This window comes from Lynx canadensis, chromosome A1, assembly GCF_007474595.2.
Source record: "Lynx canadensis isolate LIC74 chromosome A1, mLynCan4.pri.v2, whole genome shotgun sequence".
NCBI lineage: Eukaryota > Metazoa > Chordata > Mammalia > Carnivora > Felidae > Lynx > Lynx canadensis.
The window spans coordinates 168,461,108-168,486,763 of NC_044303.2; the positions used below are offsets into that span (position 1 = coordinate 168,461,108).

At 40.0% G+C, this 25,656-nt stretch overlaps 1 protein-coding gene across 1 annotated transcript in view; it reads right to left on the reverse strand.

Annotated features, from left to right (window-relative positions):
- Positions 1 to 2,794: 2,794 nt before the first annotated feature.
- FBXL17 (F-box and leucine rich repeat protein 17) overlaps positions 2,795 to 25,656 on the reverse strand; it is a 500,142-nt gene continuing 477,280 nt past the window's right edge. Inside the window, 2 exon segments of the mRNA XM_030326099.1 lie at positions 2,795 to 5,707; positions 24,959 to 25,101. Of these exon segments, the coding sequence (XP_030181959.1) occupies positions 5,567 to 5,707; positions 24,959 to 25,101 (284 nt within the window). The 3' untranslated portion in view covers positions 2,795 to 5,566.

The following is a 25,656-nucleotide window of genomic DNA, read 5'->3' on the forward strand; positions in this document are numbered from 1 at the left end:
TTTCTTTTTTGTTTTTAATTTTTAATGTTTATTTCTGTGACAGAGAGAGACAGAGCATGAGTGGGGGAGGGGCAGAGAGAGAGGGAGACACAGACTCAGAAGCAGGCTCCAGGCTCTGAGCTGTCAGCACAGAGCCCGATGCGGGGCTCGAACACACAAACCGTGAGATCGTGACCTGAGCCGAAGTCAGCCTCTCAACCGACTGAGCCACTCAGGCGCCCCCTTAATTTCAATTATTACATTTTGATTTCTAAAAATTCTATTTAGCTCTTTTAAGAATGTATCTGTTCATTTTTTGGATAGCTTTTTTCTTATATGTGTTTTAAATAACTTTTTTATATCTTTAAGTGTATCAAAACTTTTTGTATTATGGACTTGAAAATTTAATATTGACGCCTTTGCAGATGTGTGTTTGTTTTTTCTTTTCTGTTGACTAGCAACTAGTGTTGGTTTATTTTCTGTTCTCTGTGATTTAAATTTTTTTTTAATGTTTATTTTTGAGAGACAGAGAGAGAGAGAAAGAGAGAGAGAGTGTGTGTGTGTGTGTGTGTGTGTGTGTGTGTGAGCGGGGGAGGGGGAGGGGCAGAGAGAGAGAGAAAGACACAGAATCTGAAGAGGCTCCAGGCTCTGAGCTGTCAGCACAGAGCCTGATGCGGGGCTCGAACTCACAAGCCGTGAGATCATGACCTGAGCTGAAGTTGGATGCTTAATCCACTGAGCCACCCAGGCGCCCCCCGCTTTAAAAAAAAAAAAAATTCTTTAAAACTTCTCTGTGATTTTAGACTGTGAGTTTAAATTAGTTGCCACTCTATTTGGGGGGGGGGTTCTTTTAAGGACTGGATTAAGGGTACCTTTCTCAAAGGATGATTTTTGTTTGCTTTTGTCAGGCAATGAGCATTCCTGTAATGAATCCTTTTAAAATACAAATAAGCAACACAAACTATGCAAGTACTGTAGATTCAGGTACTAAACCATGTGAATGGTAGCCAGTGGCTATTAATTTTCAAGAAAACCTTAAAAAAAAAAACAACAAAATAACTCGAGACTAGCCAAGGCTGAAAATGACTATTTGCATCTTCAATTTTTGTTTGTTTTATTTTAGTTCACTATTTGTAAAAGGATGTTGCCTTTCAGGGATCCTGGTTTTATGTGAGGTGAACTCTTGATTTGTGTCCCAATTATCCACAGGCCCAAAGTTTTATACACATTCTCTAGGCTGCAATGATCAGTATAGTCTCCCAGATTTTGCAAGTTTCCAAGCTTCTCTAGAGATAAAAGTTTTAGCAAGCATCACAATCACCCAGAGGATTTTCTAGAACACAGATTGCACGGTCTTTGCCACAGTCACTCAACTCTGCTGTTGTAGCACAAGAGCAGCTACAGATAAGACATAAACAAATGTGTGTAGTTGTGTTCCAATAAAACTTTATTTACAAAAATATACATCAGGCCAGGTTTGGTCTGGGGCCATAGTTTGCTGACCCCTGTTCTTGATGGATGTCCCTACTCTGTTCCTGGTCACAAGGGGTTCCTTTTGCTTTCTTGCAGGCACAGCTAGTCATTTAAAAAGGTTTAAAAAGGGGTGTCTGGGTGGCTTAGTTCGTTTAAGCGTCCCACTCATGATCTCAGGGTTTGTGAGTTCTAGCCCGGTGTTGGGCTATGGGTCGGGCTATGCACTAACAGTGTGGAGCCTGCTTGGGATTCTCTCTCCCTCTTTCTCTGCCCATCTCTCTCTGTCTGTCCCTCTCCCCACCTCCTCCCTTCCACACTTGTGTGCACATGTGTTTTCTCTCTCTCTCAAAATAAATGAATAAACTTAAATTTTTTTCTAAAGGTAAAAGGGTTTAAAATTATTTTACTGAAAAATTTCAGAGGTTACATAGCAGAAAATCTTTCAGGATCTTCATTCTAACATATTGCCAGAAATAGAAGTCCTGCATTTAAATTTCTACTTGTTGAAAGAATTTAGGGCAAGACTTTTCTAGTGGAAACGATCTTCCCTCCCTACAAATCCAATCTCTTTAGTAGTCCGTGAAAAGTTTATGATTAGGCTTGGTTTTTCTGTAGAGGCTTTTTCTACTCTCTGACCCTACAGAACATACTTTTCTATTTCACTTGGCCGTCTACCTACCTACCCAGCTACCTACCTTAACTTGGCTACACCCTGAACTTGCCTTGCTGTCTCATTCCTGCATGACTTTGCACATACTTTTCCATCTTCTAGGTTTGCTCTCCCTTCCTTCCCCACACTAAGTTTGTAAATTCCTGTTATTCCTTCAGCCCTCATTAGAAGTACGTCTTCTATGAAGTTCTTCCTCTCCAAAGCTGCTACTCTGTCTCATGTGTGCCCTCTAATTATGCCTATTATTACACCTATTGTACTCCACTGCCATTGCTAGTTTTCAAGAATGTCTCCTTGCTAGGCTATGAGAAACAAGGATGGGAATAAGTCTTATTTATCTTTAAATGACCAGTGCTGGGTACATGTTTTTTACTCAATAAATTTAACTGTTTACTTTTGAAAAATGGAATAAATGGCAAAGCAAATGAATGACTGTTTAGGGAATGGGATTTTAAACAAACCACTTGTTTAAACCCTTAAGGTTTTAATCTATCTCAGTAATCACTGGCCAGATTAGAACCTCCTAAACCCAGTCTTGTTCATTATCCTGGTTAGTCAAACCAACATAAAGTCAGGAGTGAAACACACAAGGACGTGGACCGCTGCATGCATCACACCCAACCAGCAATAGGGAGGCCATTTATTATCTCTAAAATAAAACAAAAGACAAAGTATTTTGTTTCTCTTTTATTGCAACCCATTGCAAGGTCAAAAGATTCACGGAAATATAGAAACTACAAACTGGGTGAATTTCCTTTATCCACTCAAAAAGACATTAAAGACAAAGGACCAGAATTTTTCACTACAGCAATATATTTCATAGTCTTTATTCTGAAAATACTGTTGACATTTTGGAGAGGATACAAAGCCCTGCATTAAACGTGTTCACATATATTTATGACATTCTAAGCAAAACAAGAAACTATATTGCCCAGAAATCATTTTAAGCCTCATTTCAAAGCATCTAATGAGAACACATTCAACAACCATCACAGGATCACTCAAGGTGATGCTTTTTTTTTTTTTTTTCTGGTTGTTTTTTTTTGAGATTAATGCTTTGAGGCTGGATATGATGTTTCTACAGATTTCTACAAATATACCAAAGCAGTTTTCCAGGTTTATGTTGCATCAGGCTTTCTGGATTAGTCAACATCTTAAAGAATAAGTGCAAGTTCCCCACCCCACCCCACCCCCAAGCTAAAGCATGTTATAGTGCTGTATTTGAGATTCAAACAACGCAACATTATAAAAAAAATCAATTTTACACTTCTGAAACCATTTGACAAGCAAACTGTAACACTCTAAAGATGACAACTTTGAACTGAAATGGCACCATCCATATCATCAATGGCTCTCCCTTCTTTTTTTTTTTTAACTATTTAAAATATAGTGTGACGTATATAAAAATTAAACTTTTGCTTATTCACTCAAGCTACTATTTCTATACATACTGTCTTATAAATTAGTTTTGGATTAAAAACCAGTTAAAATATTGTGAATTAAAATATTTTTCAGTGGTGGGGAAATGAATATGAAAACGATACTATTTCATGTGCAAGATGAACTCTTTTATTAATAATAAACAGTTTTTAATCTTACACAAATTGTTTTCCTTTCAAATTAAATTAGTAATCTATCTAGTGATGGAAAAAATACCCTTGGTGCTTACTAAGTAGATTTTCTTAACTGATTGGGATTAAAAGCAAAACAATGCCACATCAGAAACATGTTGACGTAATCAAAGGAAACAGTGTTTACAAAAAAGGAGTCTTTATAAATAAGTGAATAGTATTTGAATGTAAAGCTATATTTTGTTTCTTACAGCTAGTATCATTTTAGCCATATTGGGGCTTACAGAAAGTGAAACTCAAACCTTAGTATATCTGTTAAAGACCAAAAAAAACCAGTTATGTCCACATTGGGGGAGAATAAATAGCAAACTCACAAGTCAGGGTTTTGTATCTAGCTCTACTGTGAAAGATGATCACTCTTTAGCTTAAAAAGGCTCCCTGTGGTCTTGATTATAAATCTAGACACAGGCAAGTTTACTTGAGCCTGAGTCCCTACTATGAATTAATTGTAAAGATGTGTGAAATCAAAACACATATTCATTTACTTATTGATATTGTCTTAACTGAAAGCTGGCAATCTTTAAACAAAGAAATGCTTATTTCTGACAAGTTGTAAACAAAATCTTAATGAGAAGACTTTCTAATTTTTCCTCTTAACTCATACATTAACCAGCAATAGATCTTTGCAGTAGCACAAGAACTATTCAAAAATAACATGCATATATCCATAAAACCTGTTCTAAAGCTCAAAGCAAAGCAAAGAAAAAAAAAAGAAAAAAAGAAAGTAATAGGAAGATTGTCTACTTATATCTCACTCATTAATTTTCTATTCATGTGACTACCTCCAAATTTCAGAAATACACGTTCATAATTACCAAAATTAACAAAAAAATAATTAAATGATCGGTAGGGTTGTTTTTAAATAACTGCGCACTATTAATTACATTGGTGCCTTTAATGTGGAGAATGCTAAGGTTAGCTCCAAATATCATTAAAATATATCTGGACCAGTTACTATCCATGAAATAAAAGCTAACACAACGTTAACACAAAACTTCACTGAAATATTCAGGACTCAACAGAACACATTTGCAAAATAATGAATAATTAACTTTTGTGAGCTGGCCAGGGGAGTTCAGATCGTTGCCTCCATATAAAAACTTCACAGAAGGCTTAATTCTCTCTAGTCCCTACATCATCTCCAGATAGCAAGTTGACCATCTGTGGATACAGTGAGTTAGGCAGAGCCACAGTGGATGACATGTTTCCTCAGTGACCTGGAGGAAGGCCCGTGTCAGAAATGGTCTAGAAAGAAACTGCCCTGGAGTTGTGTACGCACGCACGTGTGCATGTTTATGAAGGAGTGTAAGAACGTATATGTGTGTATGTGCTTGAAATTTTGCAGGGTACTGGTTTCCTGGTTTCCAATTAGTGCAACATCACTTCTGGTCTGGTGATCATCAGAAGTGCAGGATTCTATGCCATCAAAAGGCAAGACAGTTGCATTTATTTTGGGGCGTCTTCAAGAGGCAGTAGTTAGAAGCTCAAAATAATAGACCGATGTTTTTTTGGTTCTACAGGAAGAAAAATTTTTTAGAGAAACAAGTCTTTGAACTTAAAAACTAAAAGGTGTGTGTGGATTTTGAAATCTTTAATTTTTAAGGAAAAAAAAAAAGAACCCCAGCTCACCTGGGAACAAATAGCAATTGCGCTTATGCTATGCAGTATGCAAACAAGACACAAATATACACACTCGGGTACACCCGTACACGTGGAACAGTTAAAACCCTTCCAAGGGATGGCCTGTCCCAAATCTCCTGCTCTTCTCTGCCCTGCTGACTGATCTGAGTGGACCTACGTGGGAGCAGGAGTGTTAGGAGGAGGCAGCAGACATGTTGGGGGTCCAGCCCATCTGATAGGCTCTCTCCAAGGTCCTCTTGCAGTCCTGCAGCACGGTGCTGAAGGTGATGTGGGGGTACTGCTGCACCAGCTGCTCCACTGTCACTTCATTGACCTGCAACCAAAGAAGAGCCATCGTCAAGCACAGGACGGGACGGCTGAGACCGCCCACTGCCCGTGTCCTCTGACTGACGTGCTAATGGTGGTAACAGGAACTCTCACCTCATTCCCCATCAGCAATGTGAGCCAGTGTTCTGTGAGAAGGTATGTGTCCCTTTTTGCCTGACCTTCCCAATTTCCTGAGTACTACATTCACCCTCAGGGATTTTTTAAAGAAGACATAGGATATCAAGAAATCAAATGTGTTTTCTAGAAGCATAAATGATAGCGACTTGTTGAGATCTTAACAATGCCCACTGAAAAGCTCGTGCCTGGGAGGAGAGGCAGCAGGGAGATAGCATTCTAATGTGCATTTAGCTACATCATCAACCTGACAGCTTTTTTAGGACAAAACTGTAGAGTGGTAGAGAGGATCCACAGGAATCTAGATGGAAGTGTTGGGGGAAATGTTTATTTTTCTTCCCTTTAAATGTTAAGGCACTGCAAACTTCAAGTCCCTTTGTGAAAAGGGCTGAAATGTGAGGAATCAATAATTAAAACATACATGGCTGGCAGGTCAGGGATGGCCCCAATAGACCTTAACCATCAAAGATACCACCTTGATTCTTGATTAGACAAGGCAATCAGACAGGCCTAATTAAAACTAACACCTTTACAATTGCTGTGCTGTGAAGGGATTAATTTGTCAATTATTTTTAAGCTGATTGCAGTTCATATCACAGAAGTAGACAGCTTCCTTCATCCTTTAGATAAATAAATGATTAACCTAAGAACCACAACTTTTAGGTAGCTTTATTTAAAATCTTTATTGAACACTTGGGCACTTTCAAATGCATCAATATTTCATTTATACTGAGTAAGCTGGTCTGAAAGAAGGTGCTTATGATACATAATTTTGTGCTCCCTCTCCATGTCTGTCCATTCTTGAAAAAGATCAGGACCACCAAGAAATGCCTAAAACAACATCAAACCCTTGCTTTTTGCTTTGAAAGCCTGCTTAGAAGTATGACAACCATGACATTCAGTCGTCTACACTTTTCTGAGATAACATGATGTTTTCTGGGTGATTTGGAAAACTGTTATATATAATCTTTTTTTTTTTAAATTGAGAATTGATATTTCAACATTGCACTGATGATACTTAATCTGTCAGAACACCTCTCTATTCAAGACTTGCTTGTATTAAATCAACTTTCACTCCAAATTCAACCAAACCATGTAGTTAATTCTTTTTGTGATAGTTATGATGTATAACATTGTTTTCAAAACCAAGAAGAAAATTATTTAAAGTAAAAAAGAAAAACTGACATACAAATTAGAGTTGAGAATATGAATTGATGGCCTTAAGAGGATTCTTATGCAACATTTTTAATTTTTTAATTTCAATTTATGATCTGAGTTTTGCTTGGGTTGAGGCAGCCTAAGACAGTACACTTAAGAAGGCCATGCACCATCTGGCTCTATATATCTCGGTAGTGTATTTTTGATACTCCAGTCACCTGACTTAATACCAGATAATCAAACTGTCCAAGTTCTTTCTGGCCTCAGGGTCTTTGCACATGTTATTCTCTTTACCTGGAATACTTTTTAACCCACTTCCCCCTAAAAGCCCTCTCTTCATGCCTACTTCCTACCTACTCTTGAGTTCTTAGCTTCAGTGTCATTTCCCCAATGTCATTTCACTGCCCTATCCCTGCTCCCCCCCACCCCAAATTAGGTAAGGCTTTTAGGTTATTTACTCTTCTAACATTGCCCACTTTGTCTTCATAACACTTATAAAGTTAGTTTATAATTACTTAATTTAATATCTGTTTCTCCTGCCCCAATGTACAATCCACAAGAGCCATGATCGTTTTTGTACCCACAAGTCAGGCCTAGTTATTAGTGACAGAATGATAAAAAAAAAATACCAAAAGGCAAGTAAGAAATGGAAACTCAAGAGCAAGGCAAAACCAGACATTAAATACTAATCACACAAAGACCAATTCCCTGAGGAACTCTTATTTGGCTCAGGAATCCCCTCCTTCAAGAAGCCTTCCCGAAGCAAGCCTATCTCCCAGAAAGGTAGGGTTAGGTACCCCCTTCTCTGTGCACCTGTGGTGGGCACCCTGCATGGTTCTTTCTTTTATTTAAGCACTCTCACTGTGTAATCATCTCTTTACTTGCCTATGGCTTCCACCTGCATAAGAAGAGCCTCTAGGGACCAGAGACTGTCTCTTACCTTTAAGGCTGTCAAGCTGTGTGCAACGTAGAGAAGAAAAATGGCAACTGTGGTTCATACCATGGACTTGAGAGTCAACCAGAAACAGGTTTGAACCCTCGTTTCACTTTACTTCTTTAAGATTTAGTTTCCTCAACTATACACACAGGATAAAACTACTTAAAAGTAACAGGATTGTTGTAAGGCTTAAGTGTAATGATATGCTTAACACTGTGACTGACTTAAAAAGGTCCCCAAATGGTAGCTCTTATTATTAGAGCAGGCACTTGGTAAATGGTTATTAGGTGCATGAGTTAATTAACGATACGCTAGGGTGACTGATTCTCTGTCGTGATGCTCCATATTGTTCAATTTCTGAGATATTTCAGAAGTGAACCTTGGTATCATTAGTTGTAGTGTTCAAAATAAAATAATCATAGGGTGAGAAGTAAGCTTTAAAACATACATCATATACAGGAAGAGTCGATTCTACCTTATTGGTCTCTGGAGGTGATTCTAGAACTTTCCTTAATGGAACAGTGCAGGTTTTAAATATCTACTTTCAGAAAATCCTCCCTTTTCTTTACCTGATATTCCCCACTTTGCTGTTAGGTTACCTTCCTCCCTTCTGTCATAAACAAACCCATAAGGATGCAGGTCTCATTAAGAAAGAACTGAAGTCATTTGGTCAGACAGGATGCATGGCAAGGGGAGAAAGTCCTGACCACTCAGTATTCAAGGAACAATGACCAGGAAAACGGATAACAGAAAACCGAGAAGAGAAAACATTTAAACCCACTGTAAAGATGGGCACTGTCTTCTGTGCTGCCTCTTTTCTGATCTACATGTGGGCTTGCACAAAGTCCGATACCTAGGGATTGACAGGCAATCTGTTTTGGAGGTCCAATTTTTAAACACAGAAAAAAAATATTTCTATGTGGTAACTGTTTTGTGGGAAGAGAGATACAATTTACCTTAAGCAAACCTGATATATAAACACAAATTTATGAAGTATATAAATTAGGGGATAATTATTCACTTTGGTAAAGGCATCCACGGTCAGGTTAACTGATTTTCTCTGCCAATATTGTATATATACTTTGATTTACCAAAATTCAATTTACCTATTTCAGTTGCTTAAAGTAAGGTATACCCATAGCTGAGAATACAGAGTATGTTAGGTCTCTGGCTTTCAAAGGTTATGGGCAAGAATAGACAGTAACTTGGTTTTGTATAGTTGAATTAAACCAGCAATCCTCTGTGGATATAATATGTCTTCTAAGTAATCTTTTTGCTAACTGTGCTCTGTAAATTCTAGAAAACAAAGCAAAGGGGAAAATGCAAATATTCCATTTTAGAGCTTTGTTGGGTAGAAGCTATTCAGGGGAAATACATGTGTTCCCACTAGGGAAGTTTCTATCTTTTACTTAAGTGTCTCCTGGCGATACAGTGTGACAAATTTTATACTAAAGTTATTTTCATTTACTCCTCAGAAGTACAAATTATGCTCACCTCTTTGTATAGAATCCATAAGCACTTTGGTGCCTTAGAGAAAAAGTTCAGCGTTAGACACCAGGAGGGTCCAAAGCATTTTAAATTGTTACGCCTACATACACATTTCTGCAGACATTTTGTCATGCACAACTCCACTTGCTAGAATGAAAGGAACAATTCTCTGTTCCAACTCATAAAATGTGTGTAATATAAAAAGGGAACATAGATTAATTTTTTTACATTTCTCCATGATCCCTGGTTTTCTGTATTCAATTTCTTTTCCTCTTGCTGAAAACCATCAACGGCAACTCCTATATTACACTTGAGATTTGAAAAATGCAGCCTATCTTCCTAAAGAAATATGCAGTGGTGTCATTTGAAGAAATTACTGTGATTAAAGGAAAAAAAAAGTGTGTACCACAGGTTATTTTTTAAATATAAGAAAGATTGGATTTTATAGTTCTCTCCAAAGACTGCATAACCATAATTTACATTTTCAAAATTATTATAACTCTTTTCAAGGTAGTAGCAATTTGTCTGGTATTTTAATCTATTTTGAGTTAACATCTATTAGCACTTTTTGAAAATGTGAGGTAAATTGCTATGCTAATTAAGGTAAATCATACCATAGTTTCATTCTCTTCCTGTTACTACTATGGAAGGATGAGAAGAGACTCTTCGAGCTTCGGAGATTCAGTTCAAACAATTTCTCTAGACCATCACACTCATTCCTTCACCTTATCAATACTTTCCCCAGAAAGTTCCAGCTAAGTGCAAGCCCAAATCTGAAGTATCTCCCCAATGATACCTACCATTCAAAAAATGCTATTTCTGATAAAATTTTCAGAAAAAAACATTTATGTGAAGTGATTATTATTTCCTCTTTGTCTCATGTTTTAAAATAGGACACATTTCTTGTGAGGGGGGAAATATTTGACACCTGAGTGTATGAAACTCACATTCATGAATATAATAAACCACTTAAAATCACTTTTTAAAAAAAATCATTTTTTTTAAATGGAGAAAGTTTCCACGCAAAGGTGACCACTACTGAAAATATCAATAACATTAAAATGTATTACGCTATTGCTAGACTGTGTTTCTTGACAGCAAAGAGTATTTGAGTCATCTCTTTGTTTTCAGTCCTTTGCACACTGGCTGGCATATTCTCGCCCCCATTAGATTATGAGCTCATGAGATAAGAGTTTTTGTTGGTTTTGTTCACTGCCACATCTCTGGCACCTATAGAATGCCTAGCACCTAGTAACTACTCAATAAATATTTGCTGGCTAAATTAATGTAGTAGTTGTTCAATGAACAGGTACAGAGTAAACACAAAAGCACGAATTAGTTCTGCATCAGAAACAGTGGACATAACCTCACCTTGTTCCCAGACTGTTCCCACTACAGGGGTAGCAGTCTCTAAAGTCTGGGCATTATGGCAGCTCCAAACTCCTTTCATCCTTTGAAGTTCATACCTAAGGCGATTCTCTGTGTTACTCTCCTTTCCAACCGACATCACCGGGCGCCTCTTTCCAGATGCACCTTCCCTCGGGTTTCCAATAATTTGGCACAGGACACCAAAGTAGCTCATGCTGGTGGTTCAGTAATTTCTGCTGGGTCATTCTGCTGTCAGACAGTACTAAGGAAAAGCTAGGCCATACTGGAGTTAAATGAGGGCAGCCTTCCTTACTGGAGATCAGTGACACACTAGACTGGATGGATAACACTGAGAAACACATTACTGGTCACTAGATATGAGCTTGTTTCCAAAACGTTGCAAAAACCCACTTCTGCTTCCAGCGTCAGTGCCCTGCTCAGGGCGGCAGGCCCAGGTGGGCCCCACAGAAGATTCTGAAATTTTCTGACATTTAACGTGCCTTCTCATGTCACAGTTATCTGGAGGCAGAAGGAGAACTGTGGGCAGATCCCCTGACTCAAAATGATGCTACCTCAAAATAATGCTACCCAATTTCTTGGGCTTCAGAAATTCTACCTGCCTTTACTGCTCCCTGGGGGGCAAATGGAAGTCCGAAGAACTTTTTGTTGCTATCGTTGGTGTTGTCATCACAGTGACGTGTGGCATTTGTTGTCCCAGATAGCATGAAAATAATACTGCAACTCACAGTACAGTCCTGGGCAAGGAAGAATTCTTCAAACCAAATTGTCCTACGCCCCCCACTGAGAAACACTGTGCTCATCAGAATAAGGCACTTGTGTGGTAGGGGATAAATCAAACACATTTCTTCTCTTCAGCATGGTTTACTTTGGCAAAAAGTTGAACATAATTTGTTAATTCTTCACCATAATGACCAATAAAGGCAAAACGAAGTATGCCTCCACTCTAGCAAGGAGGGAATGGGAAAAGTATTAAATGAACATCTACTATTTTCCAGGCATATACGCATTAATACTCCTTATTTCACATGAACTGTGGCTCAGAGAGGATTAGTATTTCACACAGGGTCATGTACCTTGTAAATAGAAGCTAGCATTTGAATCCAGGACCCCTAAGCAAAGATGTTCTCTGCACTGTGCCATGTTGCCTTGGCACATAGGTAACAGCAAGACACAGGAAGTGCCATACTGTGGCCTAGCTGATCACCTGGCCAGTAAACTGTTCACTGACATTCCTTTTCCATCTATGGTACAAAAAATGATTTCAATTTACATATAAGCACATTTCAAAGTCCTTTACAATGTCTTCAAAATGGCTGCTCTGTGGGGATGTAAATTATAATAGATCTCACTTTGCTTGTGGAATATTCCATGGTGCAGCTGTGGTTGCATGAGACTTTGAAACACGATAGAAACATGATGAAGCTGCAGGACTAACAAGGGACCTTCTGGCAGGGCAACTGCCCATGACATAAACAGGCATTGCTTTTTCTCCAGTCTCCCGCCCATCAACACGTTTTTCTGTGTCCCAGACAGAGGTAGAATGGCCAACTTGACAGACAAGGTTCTTGACCCCTTGGAGCAAGGAAAATGGACAATTATACCAGCAACAGCAAAGCTTGAGGATTGATTTCTAGGGGAAGTGCAGATTGCTGTGGACAGAGGCACCTGACCTTTTCCAGGAGAGCTGGAAAAGGCTTTCCAAAAGAAGGAATATTTAATTGAACTTCTGGACAGGGAAGCATCAGCCTGTGTACACATTTGTTAAATACACACATATTATTCAGGGAAGAAAGGAAACCCATTCATGAGCCAGAATAAACCACTATCCTGTCCCTTACTTTGTAAGCTTTGTAAGGTAATGTTTCTCCAGCTCATCTAGCAAACTCAAGTGTGTAACTTCAGTACTTCTTGCTTCACATAGCTCCATTCTGAGGAAAGGGGAGTGAAGAAAATGGATCCCCCCTATCTTCAGGTGGGAAAAGTAAGGAACCCACAGTACATCTGTGAAGGGGCTGCAAAGAGCACATTCAACTACTCTCTCCTAATTCAGGGCTCTTGCCCTCACACTGGTCTGTCATTCTTCACAGACTCCCTGGGCAATGTCACTCACTGCTAACAGCCCCAGAGGCTGACTCCTGGCGGCCCAGAGGCAGAGTGTTGTCTGTCGGGCAATACGCCTCCGGAATCTGCTTCTCTCTGAGTTTCCTGGCTCTCTGGGAAACTGTACTGGCTATCAGTGGAACCCGGCATTCACAAGGTGTAGAAAAAGTCATCTCAGACAATGCATATTCAAAACAGGCCCAATTGCTCTTTAAGCAAGTGCCCACTGGCCCCGAGATGGGCACATATTAAAATGGATAAAATAAGGGTAATGTGAATTCTAGTAATATGTCAACTTTGCATGTAAATGAGATGAGTCATCTAAGTGCAGTTTAAAATATTTTAAATAGGACACTAAGAAAAGAATAAAACAGCAGATGATACATTGGTTTTCCCAGGACCCTGCACAGCCAACAACATGCAGCAGGCTCTCTTTGGGGATTCTATTTTCTTCCCTTCGCAGAGGGATTTCTCATGTCCCTGCTTGGGTGACATACCATGTCTTACCTATGTTTCCCTACGTTAGAACAGGGAGGTCCAGGACACCAAAAATTTGGAGGGACTTTTACAGTCTCTTACTTCATTCTCTTCACACTCTTTCTCTTCAGCAGCAAGGCTAAGCTTTCCAGAAGTCTGGAGGAGGATACAGCAGTAGCTCAGTATGCATGAACAGGCTGCAGGCAGAGCCCACAATGAAGATTAAGGGTCTTTCCCAGACTGGTGAGAGCTGTGAAAATGATTCTACGTGTGAGCCAAAGCACCTGCTCTTTGTCTCTACTCAACAGTCAACTTCGCATTCCTTTCCTTCCCTCTGTCTCTCTTAGTCAAGCCAAGGCCCTTCACCACAAACCCCACAGCAACTCAGACATAACAAATGTTTGATAAACATTTATTGACGTGGGATGAGTTAAACTGTGTCTGCAAACAAGAACACAAATAAGAATACAGTGGATCTCAGCATAATTGCTCACTAGAATCACCTGGGGATCTTTTAAAAACCCCAGTGCCCAGGTCATATCCCAGACTAACTGTACCTGCATCTTGGGGATGTGGACCCAGGCACCAGTGTTTTTTAAAGTACCCACCCCCCAACCCTCCAGGAGATTCCAATGTGCAGCTTGGGCTGAGACCCACTAGGTTAAAGTTTTCAGCTGTGAAGTTCCCAGAGGGCACAGGTGATTTCTGCTCCTGGGAATCTGAAGGCAAAGTCTGAACTAAGATTATCTGAAGACAACAAGTAAGCACTTGCCTCCCACGCTGCCCTATTAAACTGAGTCAGGGGTTATGGAGAAAACAAATGGTTGCTCCTACAGCTTATTGGCCCATCTTTTTACAAATACTCACCCCTACCCGAAACAAAAGGTATATTCTTTGAATGTGGTAAAAACAGACTGGCTTCCTGTCACCATTGGTCTTGGATCTCTAGTTGGGCACAGCCCAAGGAGGCCACCTCCTGAGTTTTCCAATAGCTAATGGAAGGGAAGATTCCCCTAAACCCAGCTATACATGGATGGATGTAGTGCTTCCTCAAGGGACCACCCATAAGGTGAAGGACAGGGCACGCACGACTAAGTATTTAATATAATTTTAAGAAGAAAAATTGATCATTTTATTGGAGACTAAAAGCTACCTGTTACATATGGGAGTCAGGTGTCTACAGGCCACCCACAATGCACTATGCTTCATGCATGAACCTCCCTGAGGTCTTCAAGGATGGATTTTTTTTTAATAGAAAGAGGTAAGAAATATTACTCTTGGGTGGCAAAACACTCATCTAAAAGTCCCAAAGCATGGAAAGAGACAGATACTGAGAATGCAATGAACCTGACAGAGGCAGGCTCATAAATTCAGTCAACTTTGTCAAATGCAGTCATTCCATTTCAGAATCTGCAATGATTGGAAGTGTTATGCTCTGTCAATATCACAACAGGCCTGGCTTCATGCTGTCTCTTTTTCATGAGATGTGGGTAGCCTGTTAACACTAGCATTGCTTTCTATTCACTTGAATTAGCACAGTGAGGAAGCAGCAAAGAACCTGGGAGGATGAAGATCACAGAAACGCCTGCAGTGTTAAGTGAGAATCGGGGCTCGCCAACCTGAAGCCTCTAATTAGAGATTAGTGTGACAGGAGTCCAACAACCAGACTGTCAGAGAGAAATTAGTGACATTTTCATTCCGTTTATCCAAGCAATCCTTCACCAAGAAGGCTGTTTCAAGTCAAGTGTAAGCTCTATGCAGAGCCTTGCATAGGCCACTCTGAGGCCACTGACCGCTGGCCATGGAATTGACCTAGCGCACAAATGCATACATTTTTTAGTATAGATTTGCATGTGCGGTACAGATGAGAACCAAAGCAGACCTGTGTGGGACATCAGGATGGAGATAGCTACTTGGTGAGTCATCTGCAATTCTCTAAATGGTTCAGCAAAAGATCGACTATTTGAGAAAAACTGGGCCCTTAATAAGATAATTAATGTAGTCACTAACTGAGCGGTAAGTACAACGTATTTATAGAACACATCTGGGTGTTTCTAAATTAAACTCACAAAGTTAAGCTAAAAAACACAATCGAGAAAGAAAACTCTCAGAACTAAAAATGTCTTCTTGTACGCTTAATGGCTTTCTTGATTTCAGTTTTTATTTTCTTACAGAAAGCCTGGGGCAGTGGTAATCACCAGTGGACACCTGACCAAAAAAAAAAATATCTTTCTAAAATGGCATTTGCCATCAGGTAGAATTTATGGATTTGACCTGTTTCCTAAAACAAATTTATTACCAACAAAAATTTATTCTGCATAAAAGTGATCTGTAAATCTGTAGATTAAAAAGCCTGAAAACAAGTGGTATTTCTGGTTTTCAGAAGAGAGACTCTACATAAATCAAAGAATTCCAGGGTTAGGCTCAGAAGGATGCTGAGCCCAATCACACAGCAGATGCCTGAACTCAGTCTGTGACTGTCCTGAACCCCAGGGGCTTTCAGCTACACTCAGAATTCCCCAGCTACAGGAAGCTGGTGTTAAATCCAAGGTGTTACCTTTCTAATTTCCCTCTGTCCAGATACTTCTTATAATCTATAAAATTATCAGGAGGAAGTGGGATCTAATGTTTTTCAAACTTGCTTTTAGCTGTACAATACTTCTGCAAACCAGAATAATAAATAAATACACAAACCAAATAAGTAAACTAAATAAACAAAGCAATAAAAGTGGGGTTGCTCTGGCTGAAGTCAGTTAGATGGTAAGGACCAGGCACCCTGCCCTCTTAGCTGCTCTGTTATTCCCAGAGACTCTGAGGAACCTCCTCAGAACCTTGGAGCTACACAGAATGCAGATAAGAAACACAATCCATTCATCCATCATCCAATACGTATTTTTTAGGTAACTGTTATGTATCAGCCCCTATGGCTGGGTCTGGCAATATAACAGAAGGAGAAATCCATGGATCTTACAACCTAGTGAGGAGGAGAGTGATGGGGATGAAGAAGGTAGGAATTCACCACCACATGGTTCTTGCTTGCAAATGGTCCTTGCTTGCTTCATGTAAGGAAGTTTACATGCATTAACTCATTTAATTCTCTCCATAGTCTATGGGATGGGTGTTATTTTTATTCCCTCTTTACAGATGAGAGAGGCAGTACGGGAGATGGAGATAGAAAAGCCAGGATTGTGGTGACATTGAAGGCAAGAGAAAAGCGTTCTCATGAAAGAGGGCATGGTTACCATATGCGTGCAGTTGCTAAGGGATGAGACCAATTGTGGACAGAGAAGTGGCTGCTGCATGTGGTGACAAGGAAGTCACTGGTGATGTTGAACAGACTCAGTGGCATGATGAGGATGGAAGTAAGACTGTAAGGAGTGGTGAAAAAGGAAGGATGACTGTTCATAGTCTATCCTTTGCAGAAAGGAGTTTAATAGGAGAGTGGCAGAAAATAGAACGGTAGAGGAATGCAGCTGAAAGAAGTTGTGGGGTCAAAGCAAGGTTCTTCATGCAGAAGAAATATACTTTGGGGTACCACTTTCAAAAATTAATTTGCAGTCTTACTGCATTGTAATTGCCCATTTGCTGGCCTGTCTCCCCTAGGAGACTCCCCTACCTATGGGGTAGGAACTGCCTTGTTTGCTGTTTTTTCTGACCCGTCTCCTATCACCGTGACTGGAACCCAACAAGCACACTCAACAAATATTTCTTGAATAAATGGATAAAATAGATAAAAATTGGGAGAGGGGAAGGAGTTTGGGTTTTTTCTTGAAAAACCACTTGCCAAATAAAACTTTCACTGCAAACCTGCTGCTGGATGGCCAGGTTTCATGTGCGGGCTGAGCCTGTTCCTTCCCAAGGAGTCCCTCAGTCTCCTGAGCCACTGTGGGCTGTCTTTGTTTCTATTCTGTGAAGTCAGGTGCTTAGGAGTTCTGGGATCTAATCTGAACCCTGTTAAGAAACTGCTGTTACCTTTTCTGTTTCTAAATTAGAAAAATAATATGATCCTGCAATCTAATTCTTTCATATAATTACTTAAGCCAAATCAAAGTTCCAAGGAGATTATTTACTACAAAGCAATGACGCTCCCTGGTGCCTTCAGGCAAACTCCAACATAACATTCTATTCCTCCAGCATTTGGGGAACAGTAGGCCCTCTGCTTCCTCCTTTCTAAAAAAAAAAAAAAAAAAAAAAATTCATACATCATTCCCATAATAGAAGTGAGCAAAATAGAAGCAGCTCCTTACAGCACTCTCCCTTAAAGCGTTCTAGGTTGGTGTCGATTTTCCTGAAGAAGCAAACCAAACAAGTCCCAGCCTGCACACTGAGTGGCCTTCTAACTTGGCAAGTCTTTACTCTGTTTACCCCAAAGGACTGAGACCTATTGGTCTCTGAGTTTCTTCTTCCTTTATAATAAGTGGAATTGTTACTTAATGAATTTTAGCTATGATAAAAATAGATTCTATTTGTTTCTGAGAACTGCTAAGTCTCGGGGCCTGGTGTTTCTCTGTAAGATCTTCGCATGTGAATTTCTATTCATGGCTACAATATCATGAGCCAGGTAGTTCATGTCATGGTTGAATATCACAGACCAGATTCTAGAACAGATACGTATATATGAATAAATATAATAGCACTAGTAGTGGACATTTACTGAGGGCTTGCAGCGTGCATGACTTTGGGCTAAGTGCTTTATTGCAATACCTCATTTAGTCTCATGACAACCCTATGGAGTAAATACATCCCAATTTTTCAGATGGTGAAACTGAGGCTTTTAGAGATTAAGCTGTCCAAAGTCCACAGGCAGTCAAGTGAAGTAGGTAGAATTTAAAAACCCAGCAGTTTGACACCAGTGCTTACCAGTTTAACCTTTGCCATAAAAGCTCCATGCTGTGTTTCTTGCTTTAATGCTTAAATACAGGGAAGGCTTTTCAGGTGCCCAGGATTGGCAGAAGAGGAGATGGGAGCGCTTCGCCACAGTGCGGTTGTGAGGTAACCTCTGAATTTCAGCTGATGTGTTTTTCTGTTTCAATTACCAGGAATAATCAGGAGAGGGTTGTAAAAATGTGTTTTAAAGTGTTCCTATGCGAAAATCACCTGGAGAAACTGTTTTATCAGCAAAAGGAACAAGATGCTGATACTTCAAGCGAAGGACTTCAGTTCAGATTTTAGAGTCCCAGCCATGCTGTCACCATTTTTCATCTTCCCTCTCCCTCTGAGCACATGACTACGGGCTGTCAGGGCAATGGTTATGTCGCCTAGGCCTTGGGCTGCACAGTCTAACACAGGCAAGACCACTCCCACCTTATCAGCACAGGACGGTTTGTTTCGTTTTGTTTTTTCACTTTATTTTCTTTGATAAGGCATAAATTTTCAATTCTCAGTTTTGGCTATGGGCAATCTGGAAACAGCTGTGCATGAATGGCAGGGAAGAGGGGAGTCCCTGCAGGTACACACTTTGTTTCATGGCTGAATTGCTACCCAAACAGTCCTGGACACAGCGCCCCACAAATTATTTTTCCTTTAAACTGATTTTTCCAGTTAGTTCTGTGTATTAGTTACAGAGTCCTATATTATTTTCCCCATAGGGCTTTCCTGCTCCTGATTCCTAAACAAGCTGATAAAAACTCCATTTTCTCCACAGAAATATTTAGGTTGTTGAGGCTTTCTCTTACCATAATTACTTCCTGAAAAATGCAGTGGTCAATTTTTCCTGAATATTTTTACATTAAATTGGGCACACAAAACTTGGCCCTTGATATTTGAAGGCTGTAAAGTAGATTTCTGGCTTTAAAGAGATGACTGGTTTCTATTACTTGCTTTCTGGGTTGGCTTCTTATTGATTTGATTAAATCTCCCTACCATTTAAATGAGGAACTCTGTGTGAAAACAAGAATTTCTTATGACCTGAAGAAATCATTTCTTATTGAAAGAAATCATCTATTTCACTCCTCGACTAAGTACTTCAGGAATTGGAGCAGGTGAGGAGAAAGGTCTTGGCAATGGTAGTTTGATGAGAAATGAATTAATTCGATTATTTCCATGGTGTGGATCAATAATAGTCAGTCTCGCAGAGGCCCCTGGCCTGAAGGCAGCTGGATAATCAATAGGATCACACAGAGGCTTCTCCTCCCCCAGCAGCCTCTCTGATCTTTTCTGGGCGGACTCTTCACGCCTGTGTAATTCTAATTTATGTCAACTAGAAATCAAAGAAATTCCAAGAGGCTTTGGTCATAGGACATTGGGGTGGACCTTTCAAAATCTATTTGCGTCTATTCCTTCAGTAATGTGGCCCCCACAACCCTCCTGGCGCCTCTAGAGGCCAAGGAGAAGGAGCCTCCTCCCAACAGAAGGGCAGCTACCTGGTCCCGGCCTAGGCAGAGGGGCGGCGTTAGGTAAATCGAGGTACACTTTCTCCTTCCTATCTACAACTCTCCAGGGACATAAGAACAAATAGGCTTTTTAAGCCAAATGCTTTGCCAAGAGTGGCTCCCTCAATAACGCTCTTTAATGATACCCCAGACGCTGGCATTTTCAAATCAAATGAACAGTGTGTAAAATTAGTTCTGCATGAAGTTTAAAAAAAAAAGAAAGAAAGAAAGAAAGAAAGTGAAAGGGAGCTTTTAAAAGCTCCAGCATTTCTTCATCCAACTGCTTTTCACAAGGGTTTGGCATTTGAGAATTGCTACATTTATGATGTTATTCGCTGCTCATAATTCAGGCCCTCTGTCTCCGAACTTCTGTATTAACACACACTGCAGAGGTTTCCACCACGACTTTTTATCACCGAGGTTTCCCAAACCAGCCAGGCTGCCTCTGGCGAGGTCTGGTTTCTCAGCCAATGCCATGCCACTGGGCTCCCTCCCTTCTCATCAACCCTGTTACCCCAAACATTTTTCATTAACCTTGAACATTGCGTTTCCATTTGCCCTACAGCTTTCCCATGATTTTTTTTTGTCCTTTTCAGTTTTGTTCTCCATCCAAATGGCCTTGTAAGAAATGAGGAAAATATCCTATTATGAGAAGAAACAGATCTATATGGACTCTAGAATTCTACAGAATATTCTATTCTAAGGTTGTGAAAATATTCTCTGACCAAAACCACCTACTGTCTATAATTGTGGAAAGCAGAGTAAACATATCACTCTTATTAGAGAGTCCCGTTGATTATACAAGCAGTTTTAACTAAATCACCAAATAAATGCGTGTTAAGTTGATAGGTGATTTTGGGTCAACTCTAATTCCCAAGGTCAAGTAAGCCTTTGAACAGTCTTTAAGAATATAAGTTCACCCCAATTCATCAAAGCCGTCTCACACAGCGTTTTCTTCTCTTGGTTCTTACAATGCACTGAAGTTTAGGAGATTAAGTGGCGTCGGCTTTAAAACTCAAAGTAATGCCTCTAACATGCTTATCCATCCAGCAATCGGAACAGCTACTCAAACACGGGCTTCTTAACGCACTTCCTAGTTTTACAAGTGTTCAGGGAATGCTGCATTTGTGGAATGGCTGGAGGACTCCTCCCTACAAGTCACCAATGTTGTAGCCAAACAAGTTGTCTGACAGTCTAAGCGTACGTTGCTTTTATCTGCTAAGAATATGGTGAATGTTTCTCATCTGTTCTTTGTTTACCAAATGAGAGAGAGAAAGAACAGGGAGACGGAGGAAAACACCTTTTCCTACAACAAATGCAATGCATTTCGTCATTCTTTCAATTCCTCAAAAGCCCAAGTGAGGAAAAAAGCTCAAGTTCGGTAAAGTATAGCTTCCAAATTAAATATAAGTGGCCCCAAATGAAACTGGCTGTGTGTGAAAGAAAATATAACTGCCTTCACTATTTCGCAGAACTATAGGATCGCAGATCACAAGCCCGGGACACAAAGACATCACAAACCCCATCTTTCCCCCAGCGCAGGGATCCCAGTGACAATATTCCTGACAAGGGGGTTAATGGTGTAGAGCATTGAGGTTTCTTGCTCCTCTTTTGGATCCAGTTGGTGTGCAGAAAGGGGAAGAGCTCAAATTGATGACTTATTAACGGTTAGCAGATTTGGTTAAGGGACAGAGAGAAGAGTGATAGACCCAAATAGTTTTGTTCTTCAATTATTGGTTGGCACAGATGCTCACCTTGAGATAAATCGTGGGTCTTCATGTCCATATGCTGATCATGATTTCTCTGTGTTTTCTATTTCTATTCTTATTTTTCTCCACTATTTTCTTATTACTCTCTTTTTGTTTCCCTGCCTATTTGAATTGTCTTCTCTTCAATTCAGCCTTTTCTCACCCTGCAAATCTTTCTTTATCCCTACACCCTGGTTAGTAAGTTGATTCTAAATACAGATTGTCCTATGGAGGCATTAGTTTTCCTTTGTCGAGTATGTAAAAAAAAATGTAATTTTGACATCTTAGTATAGAAAATAATAACCTTAATTTTAACTGAGGAAAAACTAAAAGGGCAGCATCTTTTCTAATCTTAGTTTATTTTTTCCTGTCTAATTTCCTTTCAAAATCAGATAGCAGGCAGTACAATTTTTTCTCATTTGGAAATTTCAAATATCAAAACACAGGTTAATATGACATTGATGATAAGAATAATCAGTAGAACTGAGTATTTTATATATAACAAACATGATTATTCTAAGGGCTTGGTATATGTGCATTCATTTAAATGCTCACAGAACTCTACAAGACAGGTACTATCATTATCTTCATCTTACAAATGAGGAAACAGAGGCACTGAGTAACTGCCCAAGATAACACTACTAAGAGCAGAGCCCAGATGTGAACCTAACTCTGGCCTCTGAACCCATGCCCTCAACTATTAACCTCTTTGTTACTCACATTGTTACTTTGAGTCTTGATAAAAATTTAAAATCTGGAGACAGATTGCATAACACAAATTTTGAAAGCTGAGTAGCTACTTACTCTAGGTTTCCATCCAACTAAATCAACAAACAAGCGATTATGTGCAAGGCTTTATTTGCACTTTGTGGGTGGCTTGGAAACTTCTTCTGTCCTCACAGAACCTCTTGTGTCTGGTTCTGAGCTGCCCTAAGCCTAAGGACGCCAGGCAGTAAGGCTGGCCCCAGCATCCTCTGGGCTGGGCCGCACCACAGCAGGCTATGGGCAGACAGCATGGTGCTGGAGCCAGAGGCTCTCAGAGCAGTTCAGTGGTTGGAGACAGGATTCAGAGGCCGCCAGAGGAAAGGACTAACGCTCTCTCAGGGAGCCCACTAATCAGAACAGCCTCCCCATCCCATTTTGGACTAATTTGCGTCTGGGTAGAAAAGGATCCTTTCCTTAACTTAAAATAAGCAAAATGCTGGTCAGCAAATATGTCGGAAATAATCTTCTCCTGTACTAACTGGAACATAAACTTTTACCATTCATCTCTGAAGATGGAGCTGACCTCAACAAATCTAAGGAGTACAGACTAGAAATATGGTAATTTCTAAGAGTGCTTGTGGATATACAGATCCGTTTTGAACGCATACATTTTGGCGTCCTTGGTTCAGGTAGTACCCAGGTAGTAGCAGTTTCTTCTGGCAGACATTGAGCAAAGCTGCTGTCATTGTTTAGCGTTTCTAGAATACTCCGCCTACTGTAGATTCTTTAACTTGTTTTAAAAGAAGTCTTTAAAAAAAAAAAGATTTTATTTTATTTATTTAAAAAAAATTTTTTTTTCAACGTTTATTTATTTTTGGGACAGAGAGAGACAGAGCATGAACGGGGGAGGGGCAGAGAGACAGGGAGACACAGAATCGGAAACAGGCTCCAGGCTCTGAGCCATCAGCCCAGAGCCCGACGCGGGGCTCGAACTCACGGACCGCGAGATCGTGACCTGGCTGAAGTTGGACGCTTAACCGACTGTGCCACCCAGGCGCCCCCAAAAGATTTTATTTTTTAAGTAATCTCTTAACCCAACATGGGTCTCGAACTCACAACTCTTGTGAGATCAAGAGTCACATGCTCCACTGACTGAGCCAGCCAGATGCCCCTCAGAGGAGTCATTTTAAAGTGAAAGGGTTAGTAGCAGCATTAGGTTAGTTAGTAGTGAAATCTGAGGGAGACTTGCAACCCCTGGGTCTAAGTGCTGTTGCTTAGTAACAAAGTCAGCCAGCTTTTTAGGCTGGGCTGAGAATATATAGTAAAATCTCTCTAAACATAACTAACTGGCAAAGGCCTAGTATAAGCTGGGATTTTAAAGCATTTAAAGCATTTGGAGAAAAGAACTAGGTCAATTAACAAAAATGACAAAAGCACACAAAGGATTTGGGCCATTCTTCTATTGGCCCCCAAATTTGGTACATTTAGAAAATGCGTGGGGCGCCTGGGTGGCGCAGTCGGTTAAGCGTCCGACTTCAGCCAGGTCACGATCTCGCGGTCCGTGAGTTCGAGCCCCGCGTCGGGCTCTGGGCTGATGGCTCAGAGCCTGGAGCCTGTTTCCGATTCTGTGTCTCCCTGTCTCTCTGCCCCTCCCCCGTTCATGCTCTGTCTCTCTCTGTCCCAAAAATAAATAAACGTTGAAAAAAAAAAAAAAAAAAAAAAAAAAAAAAAAAAAAAAGAAAATGCATGTCCTTTGAGAGACATATATATTTAGTTTCACTCTCTTTTGCTAGATCTGTCCCTAATCACCAGTTGCAAAAGTAGCACACATGTGTAAATTATTATAAGATGCTAGCACTTTCTGAGCAAGTGTCTGAGGTGGATCTGTTCCCAGGGGGCAGACCCCGTGCCTGGAGACGGCACCCAGGGTGTGCCACGGGCACTGGGCCCAGACCCTGGAGACCTGCGGTAAAATCTTGGATGACTGGCCTCAGGCCAGGGTCTGGTCTCACTAAGTCTCCATTTTCTCCTGTTCATAGCACAAATAACCACTTCTTAGACTTACAGGGGAAACATGGAAGCATCTCGGTAGTACTTGGTGATCAATACAGATTTTTATCATTTTCCTTCGTAGTCTTCAAGGGCCCCATATTAAACGTGGCACAATTTCCCAAACTCACACTCACATCTCTGGCCAGTGCCACACACCTTCAGTGGGACCTCTGGGACCATTTCTCATCATGTACTAAAAGTGACATCTTAAGTGCAGAAAGGCACAAATTCCCACATAATATTCCCTCACTGGCCCTTTCTTGCCCCCAGATGGCCACAATACATACATGTTAAGCACTGAAACCACACACTTCAAATTGTGAAAAACCAGTTTGGCACTGTTCTTTCCACCTTACTGTTGCAGGAAACTTGGAATCCAGAAAAGAATTTTACCGTTAGACCCTGCACATTGCTGTGTGATGTGCAAACACTTTTAATTTTGGTCCGTGGACTTAGGGACAGGAGGCCAAATATAATTTGTGCGTATGATTGCTTTTCCTTTCTGCATAAGCACAAAATTCATTTTTAAATAGAAAAATGCAAAAATAACCTCAGATTAGTTTAGAAAACCAGGCATCTTGCAATGCATAACTGTAACAGTACATGTATGTGCACGTACACATACATACATATAGGGGGAGAGAGAGAGAGAATATGATAGAAAGCTATTAACTACAAACTTGATAGGTAACTCTTACTTTATCACATCTCATCAGTCCCAAATATCTTAGAGATTTGCTGCTCTGCGCAATCAGGGTGGCTCCTTGATCTGTAATTTCTTTACACCATCCAACATCCACAGTCTCTATTGTCATGCTGTACCGGCCAATGGCTATCAGTGCTGCAGAGAGGGACAGAAAGAGAGAAAGCAAGCATAAATGTTAGCAGTGTATGGGATCTCTATCTTATTATGACTATTTCTCTCATTTCCTCAGTAAATTTGTTCCTGAAATGTTGTGTGTAAATGAATGTTTTGTAAACGAAATTAAATTTGAAATGCTTTAGGAAAGCTTGCTCTATGACAAACCCTTTCACAAAGTGAATAATCATTCCATAATTCCCCTTTCATTGGAACACAGCTTCTTATCAGTTTTACTCATTACAAGGTTACCTGTACTTTCAAACATTCATATCTGCAGAAGGAATAAATTAAAATGAATTATATATATAATGTTACAGAAAATGCTGAGTAGAAACTAAACTTTACCCAAGATAACTTTAATAAATTTTTTAAAAGAAAAATCCATGTAAGCACCATTTTGAGGTGTATTATACCGCATATAAATTTCTTTACCGATTGGCATAATTTTTTCCAGCTGTTCACGATCTGTAAAATGTAAGACTATATAATATTTTTCACATTAGTCCTTCTTGGGACTGTTAGGAATTAAGAGTA